A 23730-nucleotide genomic window follows, 5' to 3' on the forward strand; every position below is an offset into this window, starting at 1 on the left:
TTAATTCTAGTAATTCCGTGAGTTATAGACGAATAAGTTTTTTTTTTCTTTTAAATACAATATAAATAAATAAAGTAATGTATACATGTGCGAGTGGGTATTGATTTATAGTCTTGTTTATTCATCAAGTAAATTAAATTGTTACAATTGGGTTTTATTTATAGAGCACGAAAAAATAGCCTGTTTGGAAAAAAAAACTTTTCCACATTTTTATTGATTTTCCATATATATTTATCATCTATGTTTGAAGAATATAAAAAAAAAATTATTATATCTAAATATCAAGTATTTTTCTTCTTATCTAATTTTAAAGAAATCATTGAAAAGAAATCGTTGGCTGATACGATTGCAGCAATTCTACTCATTTGAGTAAAAAAGATTCTTGGTAATTTTGAGTGTAGTATGGTCAGAACTAGGGAATAGAAAAATATTTTAAATTGTTAAAATAGCAAAGTTTTAAAAAAATAGGTATTAATTTTATTATGTTAATCAGTTATTTAAAGAAGGCACTTAAATAGTTTTGAAAAAAAAAAAAAAACGTGTTTAAAGTTTTGAGTATGGACATAATATATTGCCGCTATAAATGAATGGGATTTTGTTATCCTTTTTTTTTTTTTTTTTTTTAATAAAACATTTTAGGAACATATTTCTGAGAAGTAAAAAAAGTTTTTTCTTGATTTCTTGCAGTTTTAGAGTAGAATACATTAACATTCAAAAGATTCATATTTCATTAATATCAATTTTTTGTAAATCTCTGCTCTTTTACAAATACCGTTTTTTTTTTGCTTTTGCTTTTTAGTTTACATATGTTTATTATACATATTTGATAAATCTCGGATTGCCATTAAATATTAATTTGTACTTTTTATAAAACGAACTGAGAAGAATCCAAGATAAGATTTGAACAAGATTTGCGTTTATTGCATCCACTTTGTCCACATTGAACAAATGTTAGTGACAACACAGGGGTATGTTTGCTGCTCGGTAATATAACGCGCGTCTCTTTCTCTTTTCCCTTCTTTATTTTTTATCTTTTTGCCTTCAGTCTATGCATAGCTCAACACATTAAATCGTAAATCCTGTTCCTTTCAAATTACGGATTACGCAACACACGCATACACGCAATCGCAAAGGAGGATCGTTACCGTAATTGCCTTCGCGGTTTTGTTCGCGCACCGGTTGCCCCGATCTATTATATATACTAACCGCCAAATTAATTAATTCTTTTAATTGACTCTCGATATGCGGAATATAGAATACGTGGGTGTAGAGTTTGATAATGGATTATATGCCGCGACTGCTGACACAAATAATCCTTAATTATCGCGATTTAATCCCTCGAAGGTCACGAGAATATCCTTGTACCGCGTGGAAATGTTAGCGATCACTGTCATTTTCTATGGCAATAACACATTGTGCATTGCAACATTTTCGAGTCCGCTCTCCGGCGGAAGTCTGTAATTTAATGTGACATTAAGGAACACATGTAAAATAAAACAATTACATTCGCGCAATCTGTTCGATCTTTTTAATTTTTATCATAAATATGAGTTATATTCACACATCACGTTACGTTTCTAGAAATGCTACTAACACTCGAACTATTGTATAGTGCTACTATTTAAGTATTTTATATATATCTTTGAAAAATTGAGTTGAATGGGAAAAGTAAAAATTAATTTAATTGAATTATTTGTTTTGAAACAAAAGGGTAAAAAGAAAATGCATTATAAGTTTGCATAATTTTTCTAAAAAAATTATAAGCTACTTATTTTTATTATTTCAATGATTTTAGTATCTATTAGTACTTTCGGTGATACTGATAAAAAATTCTGTCCTCTTTTAAAATTAAAATTGTATGGAACTTAATTAGAAACCAGATTTAATTTTAAAAATTTCGTTTTTGTGAGAAATAACAAGGAGCTCTTTCTTCTCACTATAGCGTCTAATTATTATTCCACTTTTCTAATGGATTCGCATTCTCCGCATATTGCGAGTGATGGCTGTTTTGGCTTTGGCGATGTACCTGCGGGCGAAATTAATCAATGGAAATTAATTAACCTCTCTTTTGGACAGGGCTGAAGCTAACGCTGCAGACGAAGAGGCGGGCACACAGTAGTGGTGACGACGGCAAGAAGAAGACGAGGAAAGAAGACGGTAGCGGCGCCGACGACGAAGAAGAGGACGAAGCGAGCAACAACAACAACAAGACTGGCGTAAGTAAATTCTTACATTTTTCTTACAAAATTCTCTCCTTAGATAGAGAATCAACTTCACGCGGATTTTTTCGGGAACTTCTTGGTAAGAATTGTCACTTTTCATATTCGTTCTTAACCCTTTGTGTTTATTGATTAACTTTTCTCGGTTATGTAAATTATATTTGTTAATATCATAAAAGTGAAGGATTATTAATTAACGTACCTATCTTAAATCTTTATAAATTTTTCAAAAAATTATCATAATTTGGTATCAATAAATTGCAAATTATAGCTTACTTGAAAATATTTAATAAAATAACATTGATTTGAACTACAAAGGGTTAAAATTTCAGATTCTGTAAAAAACAACTTCTTACTTTTTAAGATCTTTATGTAGTTGATGATTTGTAAATAATAAATAAAGTTTTGTGATTGTCTTTCTCTGAACTTTATTTCTCATTCCTCTCCTATTAATTCTAATATGAACATTCAGGGAGTAGTAATAAAATAAGAAAAAGATGTTATATTATTATTTTATGGTTTATAACAAAAAATTAATAGGATTTATAATTTCGATTTAGAATTAGAAGAAATTACATACAATGTTAAGAATTTATTAAAAAAATTCTTCAGTCTTTTATTGCAGAGAATCTATGAATCTTTTTTAGTAATTTTGATTTTTTAGAAAAGTGACAATTCTGTTCACTAAAGTGGAACCGAAAAAATTGCAAATAACTTAATAGCACAAGTTAATAAACTCGAATGGAATTTGTATAATTTGTGAAAACAAAAACTGAATTAATTATTAGATTTTTTTAGTGTTTAAAATTTGAATACACATGTTTCATACATGCAAATATATCTTTAATTAGTATTTAATTTTCATGAGATAATATTCCAATGTTGTATCTATTCGTTTTAATTGCATTTGTTCACATTTTGTATCTTTCTTTATTACGTTTTTAAAAGCTAAATATATTCGTTTTATTTTAATTTTTAATTTTTAAGAAGGAAACGCAAAAAAATGCAATTAAAACGAGCGACCTAAATAATAAATTGAATGAAACGTCGTGAATATATAACGACTCGATTCTATCTTGACAATTCTGGCGATAGCTTAGAGGCGTCTCTCGATCCCAGGCCAGACGACGAATCCTTTCGATCCTTCTTATGTCCTTGACTGCTGTTGTGATTATTCGCATGCGCAAATAAATTAATTCCAACAGGCTTCGTGTCGAGCCACTTCGACAGTTTCGGGATTCGCGAATTTGCATGCTGTGCACAGAATCGTTTGTTTATGGCACGAAGTGCAAGCTGCTAAAATTAGCGAAATCTTGAAAGTGCGAAGAAGTAGTGCGCTTGCATCTTAATCGCTATAGATCACGCGTTTGTGATAAAAATTAAATTTTTTTTTCTTTATTCTTTTAATACTTTTATTTCCATTTTCTCATATTTTTTTATAAACTTAACGTTACTATCGCTATCTTAAATAAATATATGAAAAACTCCGTGATAACGTTTTACAAGATTATATATTTAATTTTCCAGTAACATATAAGTATAATAGATACCAGAATTTATTAATTTAAAAAAAAACTTTATTACAGACTTTTAAAATATTTTTTTCTTAATTTTAAACATTGGACTTTACACGATTGTTGAGAAACATCAGGATGTATTTTGACATATAAATTATAGGGTTAAAATGAATGAAGTATAATAAGACTGTTATATAAATATTTCAGAAATGCATTGTAACGTTATAACGTTGTACTCACGTATTTCCTTCTCCAAAGATTACGCCAAACATTCGGATTAACACCTCCATATCTATCCTCTGCTAATTCTTGCTCATGTGCGCGAAAGTGCAACGAGCTACAAATAATTAGCGCCTTCTCGAATAATTTATCTGTTGTTATTATTCAATCAATGGAGTTTTAATATTATAAAATCATAAAATATGTAATTTTGGATTATTAACATTACACATATGTAATTTTCGATTATCAAAATTATAAGATTCAGATTTAGATGTTGAGACTCACATTGTGTAAAGTTTCCAAAAGCAAGATTTGCAAGATCCCAAAAAGTTTCGCAACTCCTCTAGGAACTCTTTACATCTTAAGACCAAAATATCAAAAGCTTTAAATTTTAAAAATATCTCTAAAAACCTCCTAGTAGCAACATTGATGGTTCAAGAAATCTCCTTGCTTTTCTAAAAAATAAAAAAAATGTTGAAGACGACCGAAACAAGAGTTGCCAGAGTTCTTTTGCAAATTGAAGAAATTCAAAAGTGTTTCCTGCTTATAACTCCTTTAAGATACCCTCCTTCTCGAAATCTCTCAGGACCTCAACACCCCGGGCTGCTTTTCACATCTCCAAGTCGGGATTTTCAAAGTTTCAAATCCGAAGAATCAAAATGACTGCGATTTCCTAAAAAAAATCGAAGATACCCAAGAAATTTCCTTGTTCTCCCGAAGGAAAGTGGAAGACGTCGGGATAAAAAAAAAATGCGGAAATCCTTGTCGTTTGCAGCTGACGCCGGAGGACGAGGAGCGACGTAGGCGGCGGCGCGAGCGCAACAAGATCGCGGCGACCAAGTGCCGGCTGAAGAAGCGCGAGAAAACGGTGATCCTCGTGCAGGAATCCGAAATCCTCGAGACCCAAAACCACGACCTGAAGTCTCAGATCCAAGAGCTGGAGACCCAGAGGCGCAGGCTGGTCGACATGCTGAGCCTCCACGGTCCGACCTGCCTGAAGCAGGGTGTGGACGTGGCGTCGTACCAACAGTTCGCCGAGCCCCTTCATCTGCCCAGCTATCAGGATTTTGCGCAACAGCAACCCCCGCCCGCCCTGAATCAGCCACAGAACTGCATCACCGAGTATCCGGTGAAGGTCGAGGAGTACGAGACCGATTTCTACCGGCAGGGTAGCCCCTACGTGCCGACAACATCGGATGCCGGTTGCACGGTTTAGCGATACGGCGAAAATCGTTTTTTCTTCGTCATCTCGAGGGAGAGGAGGATCGCTGAGAAGCTCGGACCGCGTGTCTAATAAGTTAAAGATCCTTGGAATATCAGAGACAATCTTATTAACGTTAATTCAATTTTATCGTGATATACAATTTTAAAAGATATCTAAAAGATGTTTAAGGATATTTTAAAAAATCATTTTATTCTACGGACAAATAGAGAAATATTGCCAAAGATTGAAAATTATATGATAAATGTTAATTGACGTTGCTGAAATTGATTTTTCACGCATCCAATTTTTAAGATTTGTAATTTTTCGATTCAGTTTTTTTTTTTAATCGCTTTGTGCTCGCGAAATAAATCATTGTTACGAAGCTTTTAATTGTAATTCGAAAGCCATAAGGAAACATTCAAAAGAAATTTTTTATACATATGTAATATAAATACATATATCAGTACATATTTTTTTCTATATTACATATTTTATAAAGTTTGCATATCAGAATTTTAGTCTACGTTTTATGAATTTTAGTTATTAATTATGTAGAATATTATACAAAAGCTTTATTTTTGAATGTGTATTTTGAGAGGTATACCTGCTCGACGAAAAGGCGGCGTCAGGATGCCAATAATGGCAGGATTATATGCATTCCATATACAAGATATCGGAGAACCGAGGGAAAGTGATTTTGTTGATTGTCTTCAATTTTTACTTCGTTAATTTTTGTAATTTAATTCTTAACTTTTTAACTTTCTAAACCAGCAGTCCGAGCTTCTCATTGTTCGTCTCGCCCGATCGTATAAGTCCATAGCTTGTAAGTCGATTATTATATCGTAAACCGCGAACAATGATTTTTACCTTTCGTCTTCCTCCTCGTTCTTCCCTTCCTTCTTTTCCTCGTTTCACTTTTTCCTTTCTCCCTTTTTTTCTAACGAATTCTTGTTATACTCGAAAAACGTTCGACGCAGAGAACGCTTGAAGACATTCCTTCGTAATAACCGTACTGTGACATTCTCTTATAAGGCCTTTAATTAATAATATAATTGATAATGTAAGATAAAGACGGACTGTCCAGCGATGCTTGCTCTTTTACACGAATTATTATTACTATCTAGAATAAAATTATATTATCTAATAAAAATTATTGAATTGCAATATATTAACAAAAAAGTTTCATTTGTGATAAATATATTATTAATTTTAATTATGTTAATTACACTATTAATTTTTTTTATTCTCTCGAAACTGATTTATTACTAATTTTTGTTAATTAAAATTGCTTCTCTATTAGTAATAACGAGACTTTGATAGAACCTGCTTCTATATTTTTCAACGTATTTGGACCGGTGAATACATTAGTCTCTTTGTTTATTTCCTTTTTTATGCTTGTCGATGAAAAAACTAGTAAGACAAGTAAACATCGCTAAAAGATACTCCGTCATTAAATAATAAGCGAAAATCGAGACACCGCGTCGAATATTCGATGACAATTGGAGAGAATTATTTTCAAATCGCTTTAAAATCGCACCTCTTGAGAAAACTAGGAAAAATGTTAAGATTCTCGATGTGGAATTTACGAATCGGATAATTTGTTGGAGATTAATTTTGAAATTTTAAAAAACAATTTTTGATATTAATGTAATAATAAGCGGGTAACTACTATTTAAGAAAGGGTTTGAAAATGAGTCCTTTAATTTCGCGAAGCGTGTGTCTTGGATTTGCGAGACAGTGAGAAAAGAGAGTACACGCGAGTACCCCGGTGTAAGTAAGTCTTCTCTATCATTGATATTGATTATCAAGGAGTCGCTAACGTGCGTTCAGAGGATACTTATAATTATACAAATAATAATTATACAAAAATGATATTTAATATTATATATGTATGTATCTATGCATATATTTTATACAAATGCATATTTTATATATATATATATATATATATATATATGTATGTATATATATATATATATAAAATGCGCAAACAATTGCATAAATAAGTGCACGCCATTAACAATTAATGAACACTTAATTACATGACGATTATTAAATATTAGATTCGTTGGAGAACCGAGAATTACGTGCCTAACGACATACCTCAATTTAGTTTTGTTTTACTTCCCCTCAGTGCGTTTGTAAATTGAGATTGCGGTTAACTTCTTGAGTGCAGTTGCCAATATTCATACGAAACTTTATGTAAACATATATAGAAAAAAAGCATGGAAATGCCAAAGAAAACTGCGAGAAAACATAACGTAACGTATCCTGTAATATTCTATATTTTATAATAATTGTTAGAAATTGAGAAAATTCTATATGTTCAAATTCTATTTTTTTAGAATTACTTAATATTTTCAAGATGGAAAAAACAAATTTTATTTTGAATATATTCTTTCCTTATAATGCCCGCGATATACTTTTCCTACAAATCTATTTCTATCTTTTATCTTGAAATAATTTTGAATCACTTGAGATTCCTTCATATAATTTCATTTTTTAATAATTTGACAAACACACTTTGGGCTACGCTTATAAGATGATTTCTTACGTAATGGAAGTTAGTCTGATCGTTAGCGAAGTGCTATAATTATTAATTAATTAATGAAGAAAAACGCTTATACAAATACGCGGACTAAACTTTTCCTCTTCGGAGTGTTGCTACAGATTAAATAATACAGATAAAATAATTCTTGATATACATGGTTTTACGGAATCCGAGAAACTTTTCCAACGCTTCGCGAATAGAGCAAAGCGGGACAAAGTCTACCGCGTTTCCCCCACCTCCTCTCTTTTCCCTCAATAGTATATGGAATTTACGAAATCATGTAAAATCCAAGTATGACTTCCGATCTTTAAATCACAAAAGAGAGAACGTATGGCAGTTATGCCAGTATCACACAAAAGCGTGTATGGTGCTAGAAATATTACCTTCTTTTTATAGAATTTTTATCAAGTTGCCAGAACAGAGTATTTAATAGTTTAATGTGCCCTTAGGGGAACAATAAATTTCTATATATCTATATCTATATTTAATAAGTTTAATGTGTATTAAATGTCATTGGAAGATATTTTATTTTGAAATTAGGAACGTAACATTGTTAAGCTAATGTTTCATAGCCGACGACGTTAAGAACTTCGTTAAAAGCGCCTCGCTAAATTTACATTTGTGATTCTAAATAGCCGGTTCTGTTATTAAAATACTGCCAATACTAAGATTCTGGATAATGTGGGTTCTAGTATCTAAAGACTCGTTTATGTCTTTTTTTCAATCAATAAACCAACGAATTATTTTTTCTTTTAGGAGATAAGCGCTGCTTTTTTGAGCAATATTAAGTTGCGAAACAATGAAAAAAAACTGCGTGCCAGATTTTTACAAGATCATTATTATATCTTTTACGTATTACTCAGTACCTGGCTATGGTTTTCCATACAACGTGGCTGTTTTTTTCGCAAATTTTTTTCTGATTAATACACTACGCGAACAAGACAGATAAACGGCCGACAAAATTTTATCGTTATAACCTGAGAAAAAATTTTATTCTTTAAATAAAAGTGTCTTCAACTAAAAAAAAAAATGACCCTGAATTCTCTAAAAAACCCTTCTTGTACCAGATTTTTATTTAGAAATTTTGATTTTAATTTGAATAAAAATTTTGTGTTACAAAAGAAAATAATGAACACATAAAAAATCGAAACTTAATTATATCTTCAAAAGTTTTAAGTTTTCAAACAAGACTGTTACGATTGTATTTCTTAGATATTATAACTCTACACAATCAAGATATTGTAATATTTTTCTTATTTTAAACTTTTTTATTATTTTTTATAGAATGTGTAATTAATAAAAAAGAAAGTACGGAATTTTTTAATATAGAGATAACTATTTTATTACAAAACTCATTAATATATTATATACACGTCTCTCACCTTCACTCACAAAATCAATTCGGTACAGCAAATACATTTTTGTATCATAAATAAGAGCAAGGACATGCAACACAAGGGAAATAGTCTTATAGAACCTTATCAATAATTTCCTTAATAATATTGATGAGAATCTTGGGGATTAATTTTATGAGCCTCTGAAAATACAAAAAAAGAAACATTTAAAATATATATTCAATTAATTAAAAATAAAGTAACAAGTCTGCAAAAATACTTACACAATGATATTGTTGATTGGGATATGGATTAGCTTAACAAAAAATCCTATAAAGCCCATTATACAGAAACCAATCGCAGTAGCGATAGCAATCTTCTGAAATTCTGTAATACACAAAAAAGTGAGTTGTGTGTGATAAACCATTATATTTCTTTTTTGTATATAGTTATATTACACGTAAGTCAAAATTAAATTACCTTTGCGATCTGGCTTGGTACATCTTTTGACAAGCCGGATGCTATCCTTGGCAAACTGACGGCCAGGTTCGGTGAGCTTCTTGATTTGGTCCATGGCAATTGAGAAACTGTAAAAGAAGTAGAAGTCATTTTAGAACAATTTCAAGAATATCTATGTTTATTTCCAACATAGATTAATGTTGATCTTAGTTTAACTCATTCTTTATCGTTTTATAATTATTAAAAATAGAAAAAGCTAAAGAATATATAAAACCAAAATCAAAGTTGACTTATATTAAAAATGGATACAATAAAATAACATAGCTAGAGCATATTTAAATCTTCCAATTTTCTGATATTTTTGGGGCTTCCATATTGAGCAACATCTGTCCGTCATATTCAATTGATAATGTCAGAATATATCTGTTTTATTCTTAACTGTGTTATATCTATATGCAAAATAAAATAGTCAAATAATCAGACTCTTAAGAGAAAAAGGAGAGAAATAAAGTTAATAATAAAAAGTTGAATTACAAAAAGCAAATCTATCATGACATTTGAGTCAAAATTACAGTGAAAGATACTTGGTATACAGATACAAGATCCTTTTACATCTCGATACAATATAAAATCTGTATTGTTAAAACCTTCAATTTTTATATATACAGTCGAAAAAAAAGTATCGACTATTTTGTAGAACACCGTCAGATTCATGTCATCAAAAACACTTCATTCACGTCGATGTCGAAGATGTATTCTTAGGCATCGACGCGACAAAAAATGAAAAATCTGGGTTATGTGAGAAAGCCCGATTGTTTTCACAGAGAATCACAGAGACGCGAATATTGCTCTCTCGCCAGGGAGGAATAAAATCCGTACGTAACAATAATCGAACGGGAAACAGAAATACGAAATACTCACGTCACACGTTACACACGAGCTCACCGCACACACAACGTCGTTGATCTTTTAATGAATGCTCTTCGCGATCCCGTACGATGCGCGAGTACTCGAAATGCTACGTGGATGGTGCGCTGTCAGGACGTCACTTCCTCACGATTGATGCTGGCATCGAAGCGCTAGCAGCGCCGCGATACGGAAATGATTTATAAAACTGTCACGAGTTTTTGCAGCACAGTCGATAAAGAGCGAGAGCGTCTCGATCATTTACGGCTAAAAAATGTCGATAATTTACCGAATAATAAAAATTTCTATACCCCGATAACCAAGCATGCTAGCACGACGGCGCACGTTATGCTCGGCATGTCATGCACACACTATGCTGTCACTATGTCACACTTTATTGATAAAGCAGACAATGCTAGCACGGTGTTGGCACAGAAAGTATTACAGTCAAAAAGTGAGGTTAGTTTATTTAATTGGCGTTCTGCAAACACAATGCAAGCATATTACGAGCTGTCGTGCAGAGCAAACAGTTCAAGATTCAATGCGTCTTATCAGTGAGTTTTTTCGATTTTTTTTACAATAAGTTACCTTTTTTTCTTCAATATTTACTAAAAAGGGCAGTATAGTTTAGTTATTTTTATAAAACTCATACATATAACTTCTATATTTCGTATATTTTCATAAATTAATTGGTATAAATTTTACATAACCTCAACACAAATTTGATTTTTTAATATAATTCTTTGAATTTTTTAGCTTTAATTCTTTAAATTGCAATAATGTATAAATTACAGAAAATACGCTTGCGTAAAATTATTCATAATGTTTCTCTTGGATATAGACACAAGTTAACTCGTATAATCCTTGCTACATGTAAAAAAATGATAAGTACTGGCCAAATGTCTTTAAAAGCTCATGAAAGCAAGCATATTCTTGATGTAAATAATTTAACCAATTCATCTATTATCCAGGAACCTCAAAACATAGAACACTTTGTTCCTTTTTTAAATAATATAATTAATGAATAGTGAAACGTTTTCATAGAATTGAAAATTTCTATCATACGCTAGTACAATCTTTCGATATAGGAATTTTTCATTGTTCCTTGCTTTTTGATGAATTAATAATAATTAATTTTGATCAAATTGCTGGAAAATGTTTTAAACTTCCACTTTGTTTTGTAATGGGTACTATAAATTCTAATGATTATGTTATTGTCAAAATTTTATCTTCTTTTAATTAATATAATGTTTTAATCATATTAATTTGTTTTTTACAGATTATTCGAAATGAATAAAAAAAATTATCGTCTTGTAGGTACTCTTAGTTCAAAAGAGAGTATGCAAAATTTAATCACTGATTTAAAAAATGCGAAAAGCTTATTGCCATCTCAGACTACATCTGAAAATTCCCAATCTCTAATTCATTCAATATCTTATATAAAAAAGAAACCTTTAATTGAAATAAATAAAACGATTAATTATGCAAATACACATGTTACTTCTAATACATCAATAACATCGACTAAAATTTCAAAAAACCAATCACCAGAGGTAAAAAAAGATATAAGTATTCAATAAAATATATGTATGTTTAAAAATATGCTCGTTATTTTATTTATTGTAGATCTATGTAACATCAACACCTCACAAGAAACGTACAACAAACAAAAATACTTTCCAGTTACAAGAATCATACAACCTAGAAAATCAAATTTCCGTTCCGAAGAATACTTTTCAAATAAAACCTTCAAGGATAAATAATTCACAAATCTGTGATTCTTTGAATAAAAGCATTGCTGAACAAACGCATATTGTACATGTTGTTCAAGATTTATTTAAGTAAGTATGCTATTTAAAAATATATATGTGTGTGTGTGTGTGTGTGTGTGTGTGTGTGTGTGTGTGTGTGTGTGTGTGTGTGTGTGTAAGCACGCGCGCATGTGATATACAATAATTATATAAGAAATAAATAAATAAGTATAATATAACTATATTATAAGCTTGATAAATTTAATACATAATATCTGATTTTAAGTCAAAACTACAGATATGTATTTACAATCTAAATATTATACTTTTATTTTAAAAAATGGTATTATAAAATTAATAATATTATCTCAATATTTTATTTCTTTAAAATTAAAATTTTGTACAAGTTTTAAATACAAAATTTTTTTAATATTTTTAATTTTTTACAGAAAACTAAACAAACGTTTGGATATAATAGAAAAAAAAGAAAGGTATAATTTTATTAAAAATTATTCTCTCAAGTATGTCTTAAAAATTATTTTTGATACTACATTTTCTTATTTTTATATTGGCAGTGAAAATCATGCGATGTTGTTGCGACTAACAAAAATAAAAAATCGAAGAGTTCAATCGATTCCAAAATGTCTTCTTTTTAAATCAATACAAAATTTAATACTATTTGACAACGCAAATGATGATATATATAACGAAGTTGTAAGTATATTTTAGTTATTAATTTTTATTTTTGTTATTATTTTTAAAGATGTGTTATTTTTTATGAAAAACAGACAAACTGTTTTATTTTAATATAACTTTATAAAAATAGTTTTAAGAAAAGATTGGCGTGCAATGTAAAGCGGATATCATTTTCAGATTGCTTAGGCTGCGTTCGGAAACGTTACTCGAGTGCTCTTGGGTATCATTCTATTCTTGTCTCATATTCAACGAACAACAATGATAGAATAATACTCGAGAACACTGAGGTGATGTTTTCGAACGCAGCCTTAGGCAAAATTAGAAAAAATTAAATAATCTGATTGATAGTATTTGTTTTACACTGTGAGTATCTGGGACTTATTCCTATTTTAATGTACCAGACTGTTCCAGAAAATTCAATAATCGCAAAAGTTGTCAAGATATAATGTCAAGATGTTTATATTTGTAAGATTTCACGTTGCAATTACCAATTTGTGAATGTAAGATATTGATCAATATTTTATTTTGATGTTGATCAATATATATTGATCAACATTTTTTAATGTAAATTTCTTGAATTTTCTTAAAATTTATCTCAATTTATTACTGTTTTATTACTGGTTTATAAAGCTACATTATTTATTATTGCAACATAGTCTAGAAAGACTATGGATGTATATAAAACAAAAATGTATTATACACTTTTATTTACAGTTTTAAGATTTGTACTATATTTGTTTTTCTTAACAGAAAGTATAAATGCGATTATGATGTTCTATTATGGATAAAATTTTTTAATTAAAATTATTAATTTACTATGTGTCAAATTTAGTATATTATTTCAAGAGCTTGTGCATGGTTTTCCTTTTTAATACGTTATGAACTTTGATTTAATTATTGTTTATAAATTTATTTATTATTTTATAGCGTTTTCGGCCCGTGCTGGGTTAATCCGTTTTGGTTTCTTTTTCTCTAGAACTGGTCAATCACAGTTATTCTCTTCTTCAGAAGAATGGCTGTGATTGGTCTTATGACGTCATTAATCCCTCCCGGAGCGATTAACTCAGCCTGGTCGAAAACGCTATAAGTGTGTATCAAGGGCTTGAGATTAATTTTTCTTTTTAAAATATTCTAAAGCTTCATATTTGTGAATGCCAAATTATATTTGTCATTAAACAAAAAATGTCTTTATTTGTTTTTAATTTATTGTTTTTAATGAAATTTTATTTCAGGTTGATTATTTTATTTATTTAGGTGGATTTAATCCTATAGATTGTGCTACAATATATTTTAATTGTGCTTTTGAAAAAGTTGAAAAGACTACATTGGAAGTGACTTGGCATGGTACAAAAGATTTGAAAGCTTTAAAAACTACTTGCTTTGCACACGCTTGTGAAGGTAAATAAATAATATTTTATGTAATTTATATAATTAAAATTTTATAATATTAACAAAAAACAAATATATTATCTTTAGACGCCATTAGTTTCCGCCGTCAACAAAAACGACCAAGTTTAGAAAATGATGAATCCGAAGAACCTTTTTTAAGAAGAGTAAGAATCCCAAACAAGAGACAAACAGGAAATACAAGAATTTGTTAAACATGTACGAAAATTTGTATTAAATTTTAATATAAATTAAGAAAATATCTATAATATAAAATATAATATATATAATATAAATTAAAATAATATATATAATATAAAATTTATTATTAATAAATAAAAATATTTTGAAATTAAATTAGTGTTATTTTATTAACAATATTTTGCAAAGATTCTGTAAAGCACAAATTTTTTATTTAAAAAAATACATACGCATAATGCTGACATTTTGACATGCAAGATGCTGGCATACTGCCTGCATTACCTGTTAATCACGATGTGTCGTCACTATGTCCGTCAGGTGCGGTTGCATCTGGACATCATATGACGGCATGTCATTGCACGCGTGCATGCACAGTGCGACCATCATGCTAACATTTGGTTATCGGGGTATTAATTCCCATTGTATCGAAGTAGAAAGCTATTTTGGTAATTGTTCAATTTAGCTACGCCAGTGCAAATATTGGTGAAACTATGCTCATTCGACGTATTTTTGCACGAAACAAACGAATCTGACAGAACAAAGCGTCGCTCATCTCTGCCCCGCGAAACGACCCAGACAGCACCAAGTCGTCTAAAAGGATCACTAAAACTGGTCATATTTTAGTCAAAGACATCTTTTAGTCAGAGTGTATAGTCAACTAAAAGACGACTAAGGGATCCTTTTCATTGGCGACAAAATCGCGGCGATTAAGTTTTAAATTCAACTGTTGCGCGCTCGATTTTTGGAGCATCAAATAAATTCTATAATCTAAAATAGAGTGGATTTCGAAAGATAATTATTTACGGTATCAAAAGAAATATCAAGAGTGCAATATTTACATTATTTTTATTATACACTTATTATAGTTATTATACACTCATACATTTTTAGAACAATTGCTCGTAATTATTGCTGATATTTTCAATTATAGTTTCGCGTTCGTGATGTATTTTATCAACAAACATAGCTATTTTATTACTATTATGCACAATAGGTTTTAAATTGTTCATAACTTTTTGCGAGTCAGATCTTTGATAATAAAAGATTGCAGCGAGAAATTTCCATGAAGTGAATTCAGGCCATAAAACATCGGTAAAGTAGATGCAAGTGTTAGAAACCTAAAACAAATGATCAAAATTATTTTATATATGTATACATGCAAGCCTACTTTGATGAGTTATAAAAAAAAAATATATTTTAGTCACAAAAATAAAATGTTTTCTTACTTGCCACATGAGAAAGTCACTAAGTCGAAATACTCCGGAAGTACGAATTAATAAATCTGGATTTGAAGATTTGTAAGTATACAAGCAGTCAGAAATCAAATCTTCGTTAATATCTTCTGGTAAGATATTATTATGTTTTATACCTTTTGCTATGTCTTTAATTGCATGAGTAAGTTCATCCTTTGCTGCAGATAAAAAATATGAAAAAATATACACACACACACACACACGTATGTATTGTATATGACACACATAAGTATAATATATAATAAAAAATGTAATACTTTTATATTTACTTCTAGTATTATATGTGAATATAAATATGTATGATAAAGCTTATACATGCATAAGAGAAAGCAATATTTAGATGCTTTATTATTGTCTTTTATGGAATAGAATAAATGCATTCGAACAAAATAGCCAACTTCTTGTACGTATAATACAATATACTACATTTTACATTTATTTTTAGTATAACAGAAAAGTGAGAACATAAATAAATATGATGGTAAAACTTACATGTATAAGGGCAAGCTATATTTAAAATTATTTTATTATTATCCTTCGTGGCGATCATACATCGAGCAATTATTTGGCATACATCTTCTGGAAGCAAGGACAAGTTACCAAACACACGAATGCAAATTCCATCGTTCTTCAGTTCGTCTCTGGAAATTATATATACATTTATAGTAACGAGATTTAAAATTGTGTCGCCATATAACGTCTGAATTAAAATACATACAATTTTTCTAAAAAACTTTTGAACTTTTGCCTGATAAGATCCATGAGATCATTGACTTCTTCTTCACTACGTTTAAAGTTATTTATGCTAAAAGCATAAACTGTGATCTCTGTAATGCCGAGGTCTAAGCACCATTTCAATGTTTCCATCATTTTTTCAAATCTGTTATAAATAAAATATAATATATGACATGAATACAATCACCATATTTATTTGCAAACTTCCTTGAAGATACATACCCCAAGAAGTGTCCCTCTCTTCTGGCTATCTTTCTTTTCTTCGCATAGCGTCTATTCCCATCCATAATGAATGCAATATGGGTTGGTATTGCGCCAGTTTTTATAAATCTTAAAACAAGCGATCGTATCCAATTTAAAATAGATTGTAAGATCCACCACATTTTACGTATAGAATTTTATGTAGAATTTTCTGCGAAAATGTATAATTTTTTCTCGGCGGACTTTTGACAGTTCAAACTTGCTATGTGAGCCAATAATAGTCAATAATAGTCGTCGAATGCCTTATATATAGTGCTGATTAACATGATGTGACTATATTAGTTGTTAGTAGTAGGGTATATAGATCGAGGCAGGGGAGAACCGGAACTCCGCGTTAGAAATCCGTTTGGGAAAGGAGAGGGAAAGAACCGCAATAAAATCTTGTCTTAGATATTTGTCAACAAGATTTCTATTAGGAAGCAGCCTTACCCATCTTAAAGAAAAAAAATACAACGGATTACAGAAAATTATATTACAGGAACTACATAAAAGTATTATACGAAATTACAGGCTGAAATATTGTATATTCCGTAATATTTTTGCACTACACGCAGGAAAATAATCTGTAATATCTTTTCTGTAATATCTAGCCTGTAATATATTGCCGAGATTACAAGATAATAGCTTGTAATATCACAGCGAGATTACAGAAAAGTAATCTGTAAAGTATAATTATACATAGAAAAAAAAAATATACAGGGTGTCCCTGAACATGCTGGTCAATGCTCATAAACAGATAGAAGGGATCGAGATGGCGGTAATTATTCGCCTCGCGCGCGTGTTGACATTGACACAATTATTAGACGGTCGCGACGATACACCGACGCGTACGACGCGCCGATCTTTCGTGGTCCATTCAATTTTCGTGACAGCTGACGCGTCCAGCCGGGAAACGAAAGGGTTTACGGCGGACATGGAACCGCAGAGATGAACATAAAAGTGCAATATTATTATGGTCTGTCAATAATCGAAATATTATTTTTTTTAATTATGTGAATGAGAGCGCGCCTTGCGCGCCGAGAGAAGGGTTCCAGCCGTTCAAGCCATAGCAAGGCTATGTTTCAAAATTGTTGTCAGTACTGAAAATTTATAGTTTCTGTTACGTACACTATATATTTTCAGTACTGACAACAATTTTGAAACACAGCCCAAGCATTGGCTGCCGACGGCGAGGAGAAGAAGAAGCGCTACAAATCAATATTCGCATTCGCATTCGCGAATATCTAAAATCGCACATTTGTTACATCACTAGACGAGATTATAAATTATTAGCAAAAATAGGACAAATTTAAATGGTAATAAACGTCTGTAAATAAGAAAGTCGAAAGAGAGAAAGCGATAGAAACGTATTAGGGAACCTGCAAATAATATATTTGCCGTATCAAATTCTCTCATTATTTTTTATGGAATATTAAATTAACGAAGCTCTATCACGAGTGATTCTTTATACATTCTCCTTTCGTAATCATCTTATTAGAAAATTACGAAATGCACGAAATACTATCCCTAATATACACTCTTTGTAAAATATTCACGTTTGATCTAACAACTTCAGGATAAATTATTCGATGCGACTTCTACGGTAATTATAGGTAATTAGAGATCAATGTTATGTCAAGTATCGTTAGTATAGTTAACTATAAGGGATTTTCTCTTGTATACGATAGAGAACTTCGAGTTTCTTCTATTGTTAATACATTATAAGTTACTGAAAATCTGTCGTAATTAATAATAATGCAATTAAAGATAGAAGAAACTTTAAGTTTTCTATGGTTATAAAAGAAAATCCTTCGTTGTGTTAACAATACTGATATACATATATAAAATATAATATAATATAAAATTACATAATTATATTTTGTATGTTATATTTTGTACATATGTTAATGTATATGAAGTACTATTTTTTATTTAGGTTTTGTTTCCCAACTTGAGATGGTATTGATATCTATCTTCCGCTCTTCTTAGCTATTCTGAAAACTTGCTGGTCTATCAATTCGTCAAACGTTATGCTTAAAGAGTTCAAGTTTAAAATTGTTCTTAAAATTGTTTTTTAAAATTAATATCAAGTTATTTATTTCTTTATTAAAAAATTAAAGCGTATATAAAATTACCAATATAAAATAATAATATTGGAAAAAATATAACTTTTTATTCCTTTAGTTTTCTTTTGTCTGTTCCATGTTACATTTTTTGCCAATTTATTTGTAAGAAAAATGACTAAACAGTTGGTTAAATGTTTAATCGCAGTTGCTCCTCCAATGATTTGATTTTTTTTCCCTGTAACAATATATAACGCAATATACATTATTTCAAAAGAAAAAGATTACAAAATTTGAAAAGCATGTAAAACTACAAGGAGAAATAAGAACGAAACAAATTAATAAGCTAGCTAGGGGCAAGGTCTGAACGACAGGAGGGGAAGGAAGGTCTTCGTATGAGCATCATTTTGATTATAAAGTGTATCTGTAGTGTTTGTACGAGAAGCGTGAGTAGTAGTAAAAGTGGAATGTGCGAAAAGTGAAATTGATACATCGTATTGGCCTTACAGGCTATGCTGGAGCTAGATATGTAAATATGGATGGAAAGACCTTCCTTCTCCTCGATCCCGTCATTTATCTACAGATTTTGGCTAGGAGAAAATAGAAGAGAAAGTTAGGAAAACAAAGAACCTAAAGTAAGAAGAAAACAGAATTAAAATAATGAATGACAGAAATGAAAATTATAAGATAAAAGAGGTATAGAAATGTATTAAGTGAAATGGATGGAAATAGAAAAGAAAAATAGAGAAAGAAAAGGGAGCAAAAAAAGAAATAGAAGTACAAATAATACAACAAATAATATAAACAACGAAACTATCGAAATACGTTATGAAAGAATGGAAAAAAGATAAAATACATATGGTATAAGCACAATATGGTATAATTGGTATAAGCATATTATGGCTCCTGTTCATTAGAGCTCTTTCTGTTCAATGTTACAAATAACAAAAAATCCATCAAAGATATTTGTAATCACTTCAGCACACTTGTAAAATTGTTTGATTACTTTTTTTACTCGAGCAATAAATATCATAAAATTGATATTGACAAAATTATGAGAAAGGATATGTTTAGAAAGATTTCGTGTCAAGTTAATTATGCAATAGTGATTGTTGGAATAAAAAAAAGTATTTTGACAATTTTACAAGTGTTTTGAATTGAATATAAATGTTATTTTCTAGTATTTTTTTATTTCAAAATGGCACGCAAAAATTCTTAACATGCATTTTCTTGCTTCTACCGTCTTTGAATAAGAACAACTCTTGCGATTATCTAAAAACCTTAAATTCTGTATATCGCAAATCTCAAAAATATAATACTGAAAGCATATTATATAACATTAACAAACCTTCCAACCAGTTTTCATTTTCTGTAAAATAATTGCCATAGTTTAATGACTGTGAATAGAAAGAACTTGATTCCATATTGAAGTCATCTTGACATGTTATATCTAGAAAAAAACATTTTAAGTTAATATACTTTACATATTATTATTTTACATATTTGCAAATTTTTTTTAAATTATAATTTTTTAAAAAATTTCTATCAAATATTTTTTTAATATTAACAATATTATTACAAACTAAAAGCAATTTATAAAATAAGTTTTATTCATTTATGTAGTAAGTTACCTGGTCCTGAAGTCATGGTCTTTTTCGCAACATTTCGTGTTTGTGTAATTCGAAGATTGCGATAACCATTTTGTTTTGTTTTTCACTGTAAAGATCAACAGTGTAACTACAAATTTATATTAATGCTTAATTTTACTTAACTCTATTCAAAAGACTTACCAGATTTTGTTGATCTATAATTCTCTTTATTTTCTTCATAAACTTCATTTAAGGACGAAGAACGTACGTGGTAAAATTTTAGATTGTTTTTCTACAAATATAAACAATAACTATAAATGTAATTTTCAAGACTACAAATGAAATATTCAGGATGTAAAATAAAGTTCCCTAAGCTAATGTTTTTACAATATTATGAGATAATTTGTTTTTTGCTGTAAAGATCAACAATGTAACTACAAAGGATATGGAACCCCGCACAAAACATATGGAAAATGGGTCTCGGTGAATTTGGCTGAAACTTCGTAGATTTGTAGTATATGTGATCCTGATGAAAAGTTTTCATGGCCCCAACTCGATTTATAAAGCCATTTAAGCTTCGAAGATCGTCAAAAGTGTAAAATAGGTGATTGCTGTCGCCACTGTGTAGGCAACCATATGTGAATTATTCCTTCTCTTATCTCTTCTGTACTCTCCTTTTTACTTTTTATATTCTCTCGCTTCTCTTTCTCCTCTCTCCTCTTCTTTCCCCCTCTCCTATTACCCTTATTTTCTCTTTTCTTATTAGTTTCCGTTGTTTTACATTTTGCTTTATTTTACGTGATTTGCATCTTTTTCTACGAGCAACAAGCGAAAATTCATTGTTATATCAAAGCCAATTAAATCTTCCGAATTACAAGAATCGGAATGTGTCACTTTTACCGTTACCGTCGGTATTATCGTGCTTCACTAATTTTAGCGCTTATAATCATATGCAAAAATTCCGATCACGTAACCTCCATGTGGTCCTCATTGAGTAACGCTAATACCGTCGGTATTAGCGTTACTCAATGAGGACCACGTGGAGGTTACGTGATCGGAATTTTTGCATATGATTATAAGCGCTAAAATTAGTGAAGCACGATAATTACCCCAAACATGATTTCATTATATATGATTTCATTATACCGCTAATTGTCCAGAATAAAGTTTAATGAAATGAGATCATTAGATTAGTATGCAAGACTTTAAAAATTATAATGTTATTTGAAGAAAACTGAACAATCAATAAATATAATATGTAATCACAGATATATGCTTACAATAAATTAAAAATTAATACTTACAAATAAATAATAAGTACAAATAATAATTGAATAAAATATACATAAATCATTAAAAAAATAATATTATATCAACTCAATCTTTAATAAAGATTTTTAAATTTTATCTATAATCGTATATAAAATGTTGCGTATTCTTAGGCAAAGAAAACGAACAGATATAAAAACAATCGCCAGGTGCGTTCGCTAAATCGTGATCTTGACGAACGACCGGAATGCCAATTGATGACGTCTCGTTTTCATCAAACTCAACGAGCAATGTTGATTAGTTTTTATGTCTACCAAGCCGAGACAACTGCTCTATATTCCCATCCAAAGATGATCATTAAAAGAATCTTAAACTTCAGTCAAGAATCTCAAGAATCTCACAAATTTTTGCGTTTGACGTATAATTTGAAAAAATCACTAAAAGGCAGTGAATACTCACTAATTATTATAGCTATAAGTATATCGCTAAATAAATAAATTAGTGATAATACACTAATTGCAATTTGGAGAGTACTAAAATTTTAATAATATAATTATAAAAAAAATTAATAATTATGAACAATTTATTATTTATTATTAATATTACAATAAACCGTTATTTACCATTTCCCTATAGTAGCGCCAAGATTTTTCTTAATAAAACATTTTCTTTACTAGCTTTTTTTATTTCTGTATAATCTCTGTGAATATGTTAATCCAAACGCTTTACCATAATATATACTGTTTAATAATATGTACAAAATAATATATACATATTATTGAATTTTATATAAATAACCCTACTTGTAGTTGACGCGTTTCTTTTATATCATTATTTTTGTAGAGAAGACAAATATTAATTTACAAAAGTTTCTGTTTTAGGAATTTTATTAATTTACAATAGATCTTTTCTTGATGGTTAAATCTACACATAGTTAGTGCTTTTTTTAACTTAAAAAAAAGAGATAATTATGTTTGGATAACAATTACGCTGATTCTCCTTCCGTTCCGCGATCACTGGCATCCGCTTCGCAATAATTAAATGATTAAAACTTGACCAGGCTCGAGGGCGTAACCGTCTCCGGGCGGCGTGGAAGTTTACTTTCTAGGCGAGAGTGACTCTGTCGTTCACTTGCGTTCCTTGCAGATATGGGAATCCACGTTAGCCGTCGGGGATCGTGGCGCAACTGCCATCCTTGGTCGCGAATCTGGAACAATGCGCTCGACGTGCGCGACGTGTTGGAAACTGATCCGACCTATTGGCTTGGGAGACCATAAAATCTCGATCAATTGCGATTAATCACATGAAATTTTATTAGAAACTAAAAATTATTAAATTTATAATAATCTTGTTATATACAGGATGTCAAGACTCACCGCACCATCTGCTAATGGCAGATTCTTAAAGTCATTTAGAATAAAGGAATAGAATAGACGGCCGGGAAAACGCAAACATCCCGAACCTTCGTTTTAATCGATGTCGAAGTTCGAGCTGACCGCCAAAAAGGTCCGGTAAATTTTGATAAGCTTCGATAAGAATCGACGACAATGGTAGTAAACATAAACAGAAAATTGTGTGAAAATCTTGACAGTCGAATTTTTTTTTTAACAACACGCCCTTTCACGCGTATTTACATATGTCGGGATTATTTGCAGGCGAACAGAAGAGCCGCGCGCGCAAACGGCGCGGCGCGTCGAAGTACGATCGAAAGTGCATCGATAGCCCGAAAATGCGCAACCGATCGCAACGGTAATTCCCACGGAAGTGATTCGCTTCTTGCATTTTCCGCGCGAGTCCCATATCGCTAATATGCAAAACGCACGCCGTCCGCGAGCGGCGCGTATATAAGCTGAAACCGTGCGTATATTATACGTATACAGGCCGGGCGGACTTTCATCGCGAAAGCGTATAGCGTTGCCGATCGAGGGGAGAACCGTATTACCGTATCACCCGGAAGAAAACGCGTGCCGACGATTACCGCAACCCAAAAGCGCGCCATAAAAGTCATTAAACAACTCGTAACCAAATTGCATTTGTTCGCCCTTCCCTCTCCCTTTCCTCCCCCTCCCTCCCGATAACGACATCCAAAAGCGCTCTGTATACCGCGTGATTTCCTGCATTCGAAAATCACGCCG

General features: G+C 30.6%; 4 protein-coding genes across 5 annotated transcripts in view; 2 read left to right on the forward strand and 2 right to left on the reverse strand.

Moving 5' to 3' along the window:
- The window catches only part of LOC105830403 (activating transcription factor 3), a 30682-nt gene extending 21939 nt beyond the window's left edge, over window positions 1–8743 (forward strand). The window contains exons 3-4 of the mRNA XM_036285399.1: window positions 2077–2216; window positions 4734–8743. Coding sequence (XP_036141292.1) covers window positions 2077–2216; window positions 4734–5174 — 581 coding nt within the window. The 3' untranslated portion in view covers window positions 5175–8743. The remainder of the gene's footprint in view (window positions 1–2076; window positions 2217–4733) is intronic.
- Window positions 8744–9029: 286 nt separating this feature from the next.
- LOC118644127 (protein transport protein Sec61 subunit gamma) lies at window positions 9030–10570 on the reverse strand. Its single transcript, XM_036285400.1, has 4 exons — window positions 10428–10570; window positions 9528–9634; window positions 9332–9434; window positions 9030–9250 (listed from the first exon to the last, which is right to left on the reverse strand). The coding sequence occupies exons 2-4, from the start codon at window positions 9619–9621 to the stop codon at window positions 9241–9243; spliced, it is 207 nt and encodes a 68-aa protein (XP_036141293.1). The 5' UTR covers window positions 9622–9634; window positions 10428–10570; the 3' UTR covers window positions 9030–9240.
- A 22-nt stretch (window positions 10571–10592) lies between these two features.
- Window positions 10593–14581, forward strand: LOC114255018. 2 transcript variants are annotated; one of them, XR_004962820.1, is made up of 7 exons: window positions 10593–10966; window positions 11692–11965; window positions 12039–12253; window positions 12613–12654; window positions 12739–12877; window positions 13261–13359; window positions 14092–14224. XR_004962820.1 is itself a non-coding variant. In XM_036285397.1 (7 exons), exons 1-7 carry the CDS (start codon window positions 10608–10610, stop codon window positions 14458–14460), a joined length of 1320 nt encoding a protein of 439 aa, XP_036141290.1. In that variant the 5' UTR covers window positions 10593–10607; the 3' UTR covers window positions 14461–14581. The 2 variants fall into 2 exon arrangements, 1 of the variants encoding a protein (XP_036141290.1); XM_036285397.1 differs by lacking the exon at window positions 13261–13359 and adding an exon at window positions 14336–14581 and having other exon boundaries at window positions 14092–14257.
- A 692-nt stretch (window positions 14582–15273) lies between these two features.
- Window positions 15274–17143, reverse strand: LOC118645064 (dehydrodolichyl diphosphate synthase complex subunit DHDDS-like). The gene is made up of 5 exons (XM_036285398.1): window positions 16657–17143; window positions 16418–16579; window positions 16192–16340; window positions 15673–15857; window positions 15274–15564 (listed from the first exon to the last, which is right to left on the reverse strand). The coding sequence occupies exons 1-5, from the start codon at window positions 16815–16817 to the stop codon at window positions 15334–15336; spliced, it is 888 nt and encodes a 295-aa protein (XP_036141291.1). The 5' UTR covers window positions 16818–17143; the 3' UTR covers window positions 15274–15333.
- Window positions 17144–23730: the final 6587 nt, after the last annotated feature.

The sequence above is a fragment of the Monomorium pharaonis genome, chromosome 4, assembly GCF_013373865.1.
Source record: "Monomorium pharaonis isolate MP-MQ-018 chromosome 4, ASM1337386v2, whole genome shotgun sequence".
NCBI lineage: Eukaryota > Metazoa > Arthropoda > Insecta > Hymenoptera > Formicidae > Monomorium > Monomorium pharaonis.